The sequence below is a fragment of the Engraulis encrasicolus genome, chromosome 13 (genome assembly GCF_034702125.1).
Source record: "Engraulis encrasicolus isolate BLACKSEA-1 chromosome 13, IST_EnEncr_1.0, whole genome shotgun sequence".
Classification (NCBI taxonomy): domain Eukaryota; kingdom Metazoa; phylum Chordata; class Actinopteri; order Clupeiformes; family Engraulidae; genus Engraulis; species Engraulis encrasicolus.
This window is the reverse complement of record NC_085869.1, coordinates 18,654,672-18,666,176: the sequence shown is the minus strand read 5'-3', so window position 1 is coordinate 18,666,176 and position 11,505 is coordinate 18,654,672. Positions and strand designations below refer to the sequence as shown.

The following is an 11,505-nucleotide window of genomic DNA, read 5'->3' as shown; positions in this document are numbered from 1 at the left end:
GATTCAAGAACTTGCGGCTTTCATACTCTGACTCACTCACACACACTAGAAGTCTCATATTACTGCATCATTAGCTTAGCATGCGGACAGGGCCAGATTAACGCACAGGCTAGATACAGCTGCAGCCTAGGGGCCCCCACCTGCCAAGCCAAAAAGGAAAAATCTCATAACTGCTAAAAATTTCATCTGCTGTTTTGAGTGCATTTGGCAGACATTAGCCTTAATTCCTCGCTTGTAATTATTACACTGTTTATGACTGTCATGAAATTTGCTTTCCATGAGGACCCACAGTAACCTGTAGCATAGGGGCCTCAGGGCATCTTAATCCGGCCCTGCACGCGGCGTGCCACTGTGGCCAAGTCGTGTTGTGTGTGTGGATGAATAGATAGGGCCAGAAGAAACAGAGAGGTCTGCCTTCTAAGACACCTCCCTGGCACTGGACAGACTCTCAATAAGTAATGAGCTGCTTTTGGAAGGCAGATAGACGACTCTAATTGCTTCCCAGAAAAAAAGGGGGGCGATTGTCAAAGCAAGGCAAGCGAACTGGAGCAAAGCAAACCTCAAGCTGCTTTCTTTGTGGTGCAAAGTCATGCCAGCCATTAGATGGACAGGTGTGTGGCAGAGATGGTGTGTTTGTGTGTGAGTGTGAGTGTGAGTGTGAGTGTGTGTGTGTGTGTGTGTGTGTGTGTGTGTGTGTGTGTGTGTGTGTGTGTGTGTGTGAGAGAGAGAGAGAGAGAGAGAGAGAGAGAGAGAGAGAGAGAGAGAGAGAGAGAGAGAGAGAGAGAGAGAGAGAGAAAGAGAGAGAGAGAGAGAGAGAGAGAGAGAGAGAGAGAGAAAAGGGGCATGGTTGTGTATGTAAATGTTGTTGTTGGAGTGTGTGTGTCTGTGTGTGTGTGTCTGAGAGAGAGGGAGAGAGAGAGAGAGAGAGAGAGAGAGAGAGAGAGAGAGAGAGAGAGAGAGAGAGAGAGAGAGAGAGAGAGAGAGAGAGAGAAGGCATGGTTGTGTGTGTGTGTGTGTGTGTGTGTGTGAGAGAGAGAGAGAGAGAGAGAAGGCATGGTTGTGTGTGTGTGTGCATGTGTGTGCAGTACCTTGTCCAGGGAGTTGGCCTTGTCGTGGTTCCTGTCGGACATGCTGTTGCCTGAGTCGGTGCTGATGAGGGAGCCGCGGGAGTCAGCGTGGCGGACCGAGTTGACGTTGGGGGTGGAGGCCGCGTGGGGGGACGCTGTCACAGACAGGTGACGTCAGATTAGTAATAATATAATAATAATAATGATAATAGTAATAATAATGAAGTTGGATTAATAATAATAATAATAATAATAATAATAATAGTAATAATAATTAAGTCTTCCTAAAATACTGTGCCATCTACAAAGGGTAGTCATGGGTAAGCGGTTAGGGCGTCAGACTTGCATCCCAGAGGTTGCCGGTTCGACTCCCGACCCGCCAGGTTGGTGGGGGGAGTAATCAACCAGTGCTCTCCCCCATCCTCCTCCATGACTGAGGTACCCTGAGCATGGTACCGTCCCACCGCACTGCTCCCCATGGGGCGCCACTGAGGGCTGCCCCCTTGCACGGGTGAGGCATAAATGCAATTTCGTTGTGTGCAGTGTGCAGTGTTCACTTGTGTGCTGTGGAGTGCTGTGTCACAATGACAATGGGAGTTGGAGTTTCCCAATGGGCTTTCACTTTCATATGTGTAAGTCGTAGTGTAACGGTTAGGGAGTAGACTCTAGACCTGTGGTGTGCCACAGGTCCCCCTCAGGGGTGCCGCGGAAACATGGCTGATAAATAAATGTGGTAATATAATACATATTTGTCTAAATAAATGAATGCTTAGTCAGTGGAACCTTTCATCTGCCATTTACGCAAAATAAAGTAAATGTAGGTCTCCCCAGTAAGCTGCAACTTCGAAGTTAGGTTGTATGACATCTCCAAATGTGTTAATTTTCTAAGCTTGTGTGATATCGGATGTGATGCCATGTTACAGCTTGTTGGCTTGGGGTGCCTTGAAATTTTTCATGAATTGAAAGGGTGCCTCGCCTAAATAAAGGTTGAGAAACACTGCAGTAGACCACAGGGATGCAGGTTCATTCCTCACCCTTACCAATCCCTTCTGCCCTGCATGGCTGAAGTGCCCTTGAGCAAGGCACCTAATTCCACATTGCTCCAGGGACTGTAACCAATACCCTAATATCTGTAAGTCGCTTTGGATAAAAGCGTCATGTAATGTAATGTAATATAATTAATTTTATAGACTCTCCCCACCCATCTTTATTTACACTTTGGCTTTGACATTTGTATCCAAAGCTATTGCTTATGATTTCTCTGAGCTTACCTGTGCCGGAGATGACTCCTAACACGTCCTTATGGAGGCTGTTCTCAAAGAGCGTACTGGACCTCGGAGGAGTCATGTTGGCGCTCGCCAGGAGAGGGTCATCTCGACCGTTCTGAGAAACAGCAAGCAGACAAGAGAAGAGAAGAGAGGAGAAGAGAAGAGACAAAGAGACGAAAGATAGGAAAAGAGAAGAGGAGAGAAGAGAAGAGTAATAAAAAGAAAAGAAAAGAGAAGAGACAAAACAAGACAACAAAAAGAAAAGAAAAGAAAAGAAACAGAAAGGAAAGGGAAAAAAAGAGAACAGAAGAAAAGAGAATATAAGTTACCAATGAGCCTTGTGTGTGTTTGTGTGTAGTTAGAAAGTGCATCTCCTCTGTTGACCACTAGGTGGCAGCCTTACATTGTTGGAGTGGTTGATGGCGAACGGGGAGACCTCTTTGACGTTGAGCCGGTGCACATTCTCCTGGAGGAGTCCAAAGAGCGGCAGGTAGAGGGTGGCCAGTCGGGCCTGCTGGCTCTGCAACACAACATCATAATGCACAATAAGGACCACAGCAGCATCTAATGCTTATCTGAAGGACCTACTATAAAACCAACTTGACTACTAACGCCTTATGTTACTGGAAGAGAACTGCGCTCATCCAGCACAAGTCGTCTGGCTCTGCCATCCAGTCGCTCTAGGTACTCCCAGTCAAGATTGTTCTCCGTTGTTGTACCCAAGTGGTGGAACGGTCTCCCAGAGGCAGCAAGACTAAGCACATCTCTTGCAGCCTTCAAGAAACAGCTTAAGACCTTCCTCTTTCGAGAGTATCTACTAGGCTAATGCTTGAGCTGGCTTAGCCCCAGGGCAGACTCTTGACATGATGTTTAGTTTAGTTTGTGTGTGTGTGTTTGTGTGGTGTGTGAGTGTGTGTATGTGTTTGTGTGTTGTGTGTGTACTCGTTATTTACTCCTTAAAAAAACTAAAACAAAAAGCTAACCCCTTTTTGCAACTGCACTTGTTGTTCTGTATATGTCCTGTGCACTTTGTATTTGCTTGTGATGTTGGCTTGATTATGTCCTCTTTTTTGAAAGTCGCTTTGGTTATAAAGCGCCTGCCAAACGCAATGTAATGTAATGTAATGTACATACATAATCTACTCAACATACTGTACATAAAGTAGGCATGCAACAAGTAGGCATGCAACCAACGGCTGACACTTACGCTATAACTTTTTGAGTGTAGAGTAAGAAAGCCAAGTTATCATATTTTCCAATATATTTAGCAGTTTGTCACTGCACAATCCCACAATTTTACTTTAATTCACTTTATCGTCCATTGCATTTAGCACATTGAAACTATTTCTGCCAGCAGCTTCTAATGTTACATGCATCTTGAGGCATATTATATGAGAAAAATCAAAATCAAAGCAATGACATTTGGATCAATATGTGTACGTGCAGTGCTGAAGTCCTGGTGAATAACAATAAAAAGACATTTAAGTCTAAGATGGCTCTAGGGACGGCCTTCCTACCTTTGAGACGTAGCGATCATCAAAGGTGTGCTTGACCATCAGGTTCTTCAGCACATGGATGGCTATCTGCCGGATCTCCCGGAACTCCTGTAACGCTCCGCCCACCTCTCGCAGCAGCAGTCCGACGGGGAAGTGGTTCTTGCAGAAGTCATCAGTTAGGGAGTAATCCAGCTGTAGGTCTGGGGGTTTTAAGAGGACAGGATGAAAATGCATGATGGGGACCGAGGTTCGAGTCCAGCCTAGGTCATATGCTATCCCCCAGCCCTAACGCGCCTCTCTCTCTCTCTCTCTCTCTCTCTCTCTCTCTCTCTCTCTCTCTCTCTCTCTCTCTCTCTCTCTCTCTCTCTCTCTCTCTCTCTCTCTCTCTCTCTCTCTCTCTCTCTGCTACATTCTAGTGACATCTTGACTTCTAATCATATTTAAGGTGCAGAAAGACCAAATAAATGCTTTAAAAACAGGACAGGTTGGCTAGAGTTGAATAAAGGACAACTTGCTCTTTTTATCCTTTCCTGGCTAATACTTGTCACTGAGCTATGCTATAAACAATGATAGTGGCTGGGGTGTCTGCCAACCAATGTTTGACCAAAAATAGAGGATAATCCCCAGCGGTCAACTCCTCATGAACTTTCACTGAGATAACAATCATTGCCTGAAACTGTGTTCTTCCTCTGGCTTGATTGTGCAGCGGCGTAACCTTATGCCAAGGGGACTGACGTAAAAACAACCTGACAGATTTTCTGGCATCAGCGCTGTACGTCTTTCTGTGTATTTTCAAGACAATAACACTGAGTAAATCCAAACAAACTTTGGATACGACAAAGTGAGCAAAGTAAACCTCAGCAAAGACAATCACACAAACAAAGCAGAATCAGAAAAAACTAACAAACGCTACACTGCATGCAAACCCCTCCGTCGTCCAACACTGTCCTGCTGATTCAGCATCCCACTGCCATGTATCTGCATCTCGAACTTGCTGTGTAAGTCAATAAATCATCAGATTTATTGAAACTGCATTCCACGTGGTTATCATGGGTTATACATCATTGGTTAGATAGGAGATGGATTTTAGTTGTAAATCAGTAGGCTGTAGTACTTTGCGAGGTCATGGGACCACCACAGGGTATTTAGACAGAGATTACAATGAGAGGAGCTAATCAAATGCTAAAGCGGGACAACAGAGACTAAGTAGAGAGGCAGAAGACTAGAGTCTGATACAGTAGTAGTGGATTAAGTAAGGAATAACGGCCTACGAGGTGCCCCGATATCAAGGGAAATAATGGACGAGGCAGAGCGTTCTAACAGCCCGACGGTGCAGCCGAAGGGCTGTTCGCTTCGCCGAGTGCACTACAGTACACTCAGGTGATTGTGATTTTCATATTGGCACATGGATACGCCTCCAAATCAGATGTACTGTAGGGTCTTTGAGAGTTAACTTCCTTTGGAGACAACTAAGTTTCATCGTCTTCAATAGAAATGAGGTGAGATTAAACTGCAAGTTCAGAATTTACCACAGCAGAGAGAGTGTGAGCGAGAGAGAGAGAGAGAGAGAGAGAGAGAGAGAGAGAGAGAGAGAGAGAGAGAGAGAGAGGAAGACAAAGACAGATACACAGAGACAGACACTCACACAGAGACGCCCAGAGAGACCCAGACAGAATCTGAAATGAACTACTATTTGCCAATTTTGCACCATTACATAAAGATTGTGAACAGTGGCTGAAAATGAAATTGAAAAACAATTTCAGCCTGTACGGTACTTAATGTCTCATGACATGTAGTACGTATACATGATTCAGCTGGACAGACGGACAGATGTTTTGTTGTCACTTGAGGTGCCATGGAGATACAGTAGAGATTGCCGAGGATTAGAGAGGACAGGACAGGTGACAGACAGGCATCACACCTTTCACCTACCTACAGGAGTATCATGTGACTCCTCAAGGGGAGTGAGTAATGCTAATTGGCAAAAAAAGAAAACAAGTAAACACTAATGGATACAATACATGGCAACAAGCTATGAGCTCAGATTAGGGGGTCACTGAAGCATTAAGTATGAATACTAAACATTGAACGTCGGTAGTAGTAAATTCTGGGGATTTTAATGATGAATTTCAAACCCAATCAGCTTTAGCATTCAACCAGATGTTTGTTTTAGAATAAATTTTCTTTGTGTTTGTATTTTTTTTTTCAACAAAATCTTCCAGCAATGACATCCTTTACACGAGACAAGAACTTTCCCATTTCTTTTCCTCAGTCCTGTGTGCGCTGTAGGCTCACCTTGAAATCTCTGGATCCTTCCCTTTCCAAAAGGCATCGGCAAATTTAAGGGAATGTAGTGCTCATGGTTGCAAACCACTCGAAGAAACTCAAATCGAAACTCATACAAGGTCTGGAGAGAAAGACAAAAACATTGTTGATGTTACGACCTAATTGGCTCTTATTACAGTATGTCAAGTACGGCAGGTAGCAGGCTTCACTTGGGTTTCTTGATTAATTTTGAGGGCGCTGGCCCATATAAAACACTTAGAATCAAAGAGAAAAGGGGCGCACCTTGCATCAAACTGTTTTTTTTTGTTTAGTAGTATTTTTGGGGCTTTTTTGGCCTTTATTATTACAGGATAGTATGAGAGGAGACAGGAAACCATTGGGAGCGAGAGATGGGGCAGGGTCGGGAAATGACCTCGAACCGGGGTCCCCGTGGGCATGTAAGCCCAAATGTGGGGGGTTTAGCGCGCTGCGCCACAGCGCCCCCTCAAAGTGTTTTCTAAATAAAGAACAGTTTGATGCAAGGTGCACCCCTTCCTCTTTGATTCTTATTACAGTATGACATCTTTCAACAGGAAGATGACTCTACCTTGGGATCTCCTGGCATGAAGCAGTTGATGTAGTTGTTGATCTGTTTGAAGACGAAGCCTCTGTCCATGAATGTGAAACAGCGCTATGAGAGAAAAAGAGGGAGATTTCAGTTTTTCCCTTAAACACGGTTATAACTACAATCATTATAGTGTTCTCTGCATCGTTAGTGCTGACAAAATAACTAAATGGCTGATCAATAATGTCATAGAATCAATGGGAATGGCACGATTTGACTCGACCACATCAAGGCATTGATTACTGTCTGAAAATGACAAAATGACGACAGGAATGACGCATCATTGGCCTTTAAAATAAAATGAGGACATTACCAGAGTGAGAAAGACTGTATCAAGCTTGAATTAAATTGCAGTGAAATCAAACACGTGTAGTAGGACTCATTAAAAGATTAGGCTCTTCCTTTGCTCTTAGTAAGACTGTAGGTGTGTGAGAGAGAGAGAGAGAGAGAGAGAGAGAGAGAGAGAGAGAGAGAGGGAGAGATACAGAGAGAGAGAGGGAGAGACAGAGAGAGGAATAGTGCAAGACAGCTGAAGAGAGGAACTGAGAGAGGAACCGGGAATCGATTCAACATTAGAGAAAAAAATGCAGCCTGTTGCACAGGACTCTGCTCATCCATAAGTAAAAGAGTGTGAGAGGTGTCCATGTTCTCTAGCGCGGCGGAGGCGGCATTTCTCAGCTTTCACTCTCACCTTAATGAAGACGGCGAGGCTGTGGTTAGCGTTGCGTGCCGCGTCCAGGTTGTCCTTGTACTTCTGCGTGATGTGCGGCATCATCATGTTCACCAGCGTCTCCACTGTGTGGTGGAACGAGGCGGAGAAGCGCTGGTTTCTCGACAGCTGCGGTATGGAGAGCATTGTGGAAGCAGAACAGCGAGACACATTACAGAAAGCAATTAGCAGACAAGTTTATCCAAAGCCACTTTTGAACCAAGACATGATGAGCAGTAAACAAACAACATGTGGGGAAATGCAGAGTGTAATACCGATCAGAGATGAGAGATGAGACCATAGATTTTACATAAACAGCCAGGTAAACATGTGTTGCTTGAATATGTGGAAGAAAACATTAACCGTGAGGGTAGTTTACTGCTAGCCTGGTACTGACCATCTCAAAATCTTTTGGCAGAAGTACGTAGGATGGCACGAAAGGCTAGTTTACTGTAGTCGTTTCCAAACTTTTTCAGCAGGGACGCCTTTTGGACTTAAGAATATTTTCACGCCCCCCCCATTTTTGGGAACCACTGGTTTACTGTGAGGAGCTACTGCTGTTATGGGCTACTGGGAATCGGTTACATCCCATTGGTCCGACAGCCCATTAGTCCGACCACACATGGTAAAATTATGTCCAAATCTAAAAAAATCCCAATCCTAATGTCATTAAATCCATTTTCTGTCAGTATACAATTATTTTAGCGTTGTAAGTTTGTAAATATTCACTTTTAGGTTTACTGAAAAGTAAAAATGATGCCCAAACCAAAACAATTCCTAACCCTAACCGTCAGTAAAGGCATGTTTTTGTCTATAAAGACGTGCCCACGTGTAGCCTAGCCTACCCCAGTAGCTGTGTGACACTCGTGTATGGCTTATTGTCTGACTTATGGGCTGTCGGACTAATGGGCTGTCTGACCAATGAGCAGACCACCTGGGAATCTGAGCTAGCACGTTAGCATGCTACAGTCTGAATATGGAGTAGCCTTGATTACACATCAGCCTTCCACAGAGGCATAAATACAGGGCTTCAGTGCTACGGTAAGGGGAAACCTCTGGGACTCCTCTGATCACAGTGGGACTGATCTCTAAATCTGGAGCAAAACAGGATCTGTTTCAAAGTAGCCCTACTGAGTGTAACACTGAGAGCGTGTGAACACAAGAAGGTGATCCTATGGAGAAACCTGTACGTATAAGAAGCAGAGTGTATACTAGAACAAGAGCCGCCACAGATTACACACAAGAACACTTTAACCCACCTTAACCCTGCCACTCTCGATTAGGTACTGCGCCATGGACTTCACTAAGGCTTCGAGGAAATACCAGGAGTACTGAACAGCAAGGAAGACAAAACAGAGAAATTAGTTGAGATGTTACCATTGTCCATAACCATGGTGGGAGTGAGGTGCACCAAGATGGAAAAAAACAAAAGCAAATATCCCTGTCTGTGATTTTTTTGTTTGCTTGTTATTGTGTTGCTGTGTTTCATTTTCCCTGCTGTGTGTGTACTTCCTTTTCATTTTCGTGTATTCATACATATCCAGCACATGTGAGTGAAATGCTCTTGCCGAGTGCGCACACACGCTACTCTTTTTCAGTGGACCCGAGGGGCACGGCCTCACCTTGAGGAGTTTGTTGCTGGTCAGGAAGTCTGTGGAGGGCTTGAGGATCGCAGTCATGGCTTTGGCCAGCTCCTCGTGCACCGTCCTGCTCATGTTGGCTGTGTATGGCTCAGTCTTGAATACATACTGCTCACAGTGCAGACAGAGACAAGGCATCAGATAGAGACAAGACACATTTGGGAAGTGCATTTAAGTTATGTCCAATTCTTAAGTCCATTTAAGTTGAGTCCATTTCATATTGCCTGCCATCACCTAAGTAATATACATGAAAATAGTTTTTTTTCAGCCAGTGGACCAGAATAGATGTACATGTACACACCATTAGACTAATTATGAAAGTGTAGAAGGGACAAAAATAATGTTAAAATATTTTGACACAAGAACAGTTACTATTTGCGTGAACTAGTGCCCTTACTTTGACATACGACCGCAAGTAGTGCTCCAGTCCCTCTTCATGGCATTGGGCAACTACATGAATCATCACCCTGCAACATAAAAGAAGAGAAAGGAGAGCTAAGCTAGACAGAGACAGGTTAAAGCCCACACATCCAAATGCCTGTCCTGGGGGGTATACTGTACCAATGCCTCTTTACCACTGCCGGTTTTCTGGTAGGCCTACAGCTCGACAAAGCGTGACTCGGCCGCCAATTTTTGCTTTACGATAGGGCACGACACAGTTCAATCGTAAAGCAAAAAGTGGCGGCCGAGTTACGCTGTGTCGAGCTGTAGGCCTACCAAAAAAACGGCAGTGGAAAAGAGGCATAGGAAGCTAGTTCAGTAGCAAACCAGGTGAAGTCAACCTTGTGGTAGTAGTTAGGGAAAGATATGGATATTTTGGGAAATCTGTGAACTAATTTCTTACCAATAGATTTTTTTACCATGTGTTCTTACAGGTGTCTGGAAACACCTCACAATTTATCCACGGCCAAATCCAATGGGAATTTCCGTGACACCCCGTCAAAGTTGGGGTGCACAGAAGGCCTATGTAAAAATTGGAACACGGCAGATTGGGGGGAAAGGATGCATAATGGGTCATAACTTCTGAAGTAAACTACATAAAGAGACAAATGAACACATTTTTCCATACATTACTGACCCAGTGAATTCAATTGAGGGGTATTTTTGGACATTTGACCACATTTAAACCCAGTTTTTGGTGAAAAACGGCAAAAAAATGGCCTTAAATGTGTAGAAATGTTTTTTTTTAATCATATTTCCAAGTTGTGTCTGTTCTCACCACTTGCTCTTCATTTCTCATTTACAGTATGACAACATACTGCATATAGTATGGGTTTGATTATACTATTGGTATTAAGCTGAAATAATAACCCAAAGTTGACCATTTTTAACCCTTTAATGTCCTAGACTGGAACCCGGACAAAAGGTTGCAGAAGGGGACATAACTTCTGAAGTAAACTACATACAGAGACAAATTAACACATTTGTCCATACAATAGTGATCCAGTGAATACAATTGAGTGGTTGTTTTGGACATTTGACCACATTTAAACTGCGCTTTTGGTCAAAAAACTGCAAAAATGGCTTTAAGAGCGTAGAAATTCAGTCATATTTTCAAGTTTTATTGCGTCCGTTTTCACCACTTGCTCTTTATTTCTCAATTACAGTATGACAATATACAGTATAAGGTATGAATTTGATTATTTAATTGGTATTAAGCTGAAATGATACCCCAAAGTTTACGTTTTTAACCCTTTAATGCCCTAGACTGGAGCCTGGAAAATTATCAAATTTGTCAGAATGTGGGATAAGTTTGGAGGTAAACCGCATACAAACACAAATGAGCATATTTTCCCATACAATACTGACCCAAGAAATTAAACTGAGTGTTTTTTTTTAACTTTTGATCAAATTTAAAATGATCAAACTGTCATAGGCGTTAGTGTGGTGGAGGTGCAATTGGGTGGGCAGGTGCTGGTCACTGGTAGCAGTTGGGGTGGGGGTGGGGTGTGGGGGATTTGGTAATTTTTTTCTGAGAGCTATGTATCTCTGAAGTATATATCTGTATATTGGTACGATAGCTAGTTGGATCACCCTCTTTGGTAAATATGCCATTTGAAGAAAAAAAAGAGAAAACCGCCTAAGTTTCGCTTAGACCACTTCTGGCTGTTATTCCAGCTTTCTGCAGTGGTTTGAATTGATAGTTACACCATCCAGTTTGTCATTTGTATTTATGTTTCAAAATAAAATGATGTAATATGGCAATTCATGCCTTATCAAATCATACAAAATTGCATCACTGCTAATAATAGCTTTTGTTGGAGATTAAAAAAAAAAGAGTTGTATCTCTGGAGGTATAAACTCTACGACCACTTAATTAGGTACACCTTGCTAGTGCTATGTTGGACCCCCTTTTGCTTACAGAACTGCTTTAACTGCCTTCAACGATACTCAGGTTGGCTGTGGCATTCCCTAAAGCCCTTACAGAAATCGAC

General features: G+C 43.5%; 1 protein-coding gene across 7 annotated transcripts in view; it reads right to left on the bottom strand.

The window, feature by feature from the left end:
* The window catches only part of LOC134460792 (dedicator of cytokinesis protein 9-like), a 153,109-nt gene that overhangs the window by 24,687 nt on the left and 116,917 nt on the right, over window positions 1-11,505 (bottom strand). For all 7 annotated transcript variants that reach the window (XM_063213342.1, XM_063213347.1, XM_063213341.1 and 4 more), the window contains exons 25-34: window positions 9,468-9,537; window positions 9,053-9,178; window positions 8,690-8,761; window positions 7,413-7,559; window positions 6,704-6,787; window positions 6,127-6,238; window positions 3,853-4,031; window positions 2,739-2,855; window positions 2,339-2,450; window positions 1,089-1,222 (exon numbers count right to left, since the gene is read on the bottom strand). In XM_063213342.1, coding sequence (XP_063069412.1) covers window positions 1,089-1,222; window positions 2,339-2,450; window positions 2,739-2,855; window positions 3,853-4,031; window positions 6,127-6,238; window positions 6,704-6,787; window positions 7,413-7,559; window positions 8,690-8,761; window positions 9,053-9,178; window positions 9,468-9,537 — 1,153 coding nt within the window. The remainder of the gene's footprint in view (window positions 1-1,088; window positions 1,223-2,338; window positions 2,451-2,738; window positions 2,856-3,852; window positions 4,032-6,126; window positions 6,239-6,703; window positions 6,788-7,412; window positions 7,560-8,689; window positions 8,762-9,052; window positions 9,179-9,467; window positions 9,538-11,505) is intronic.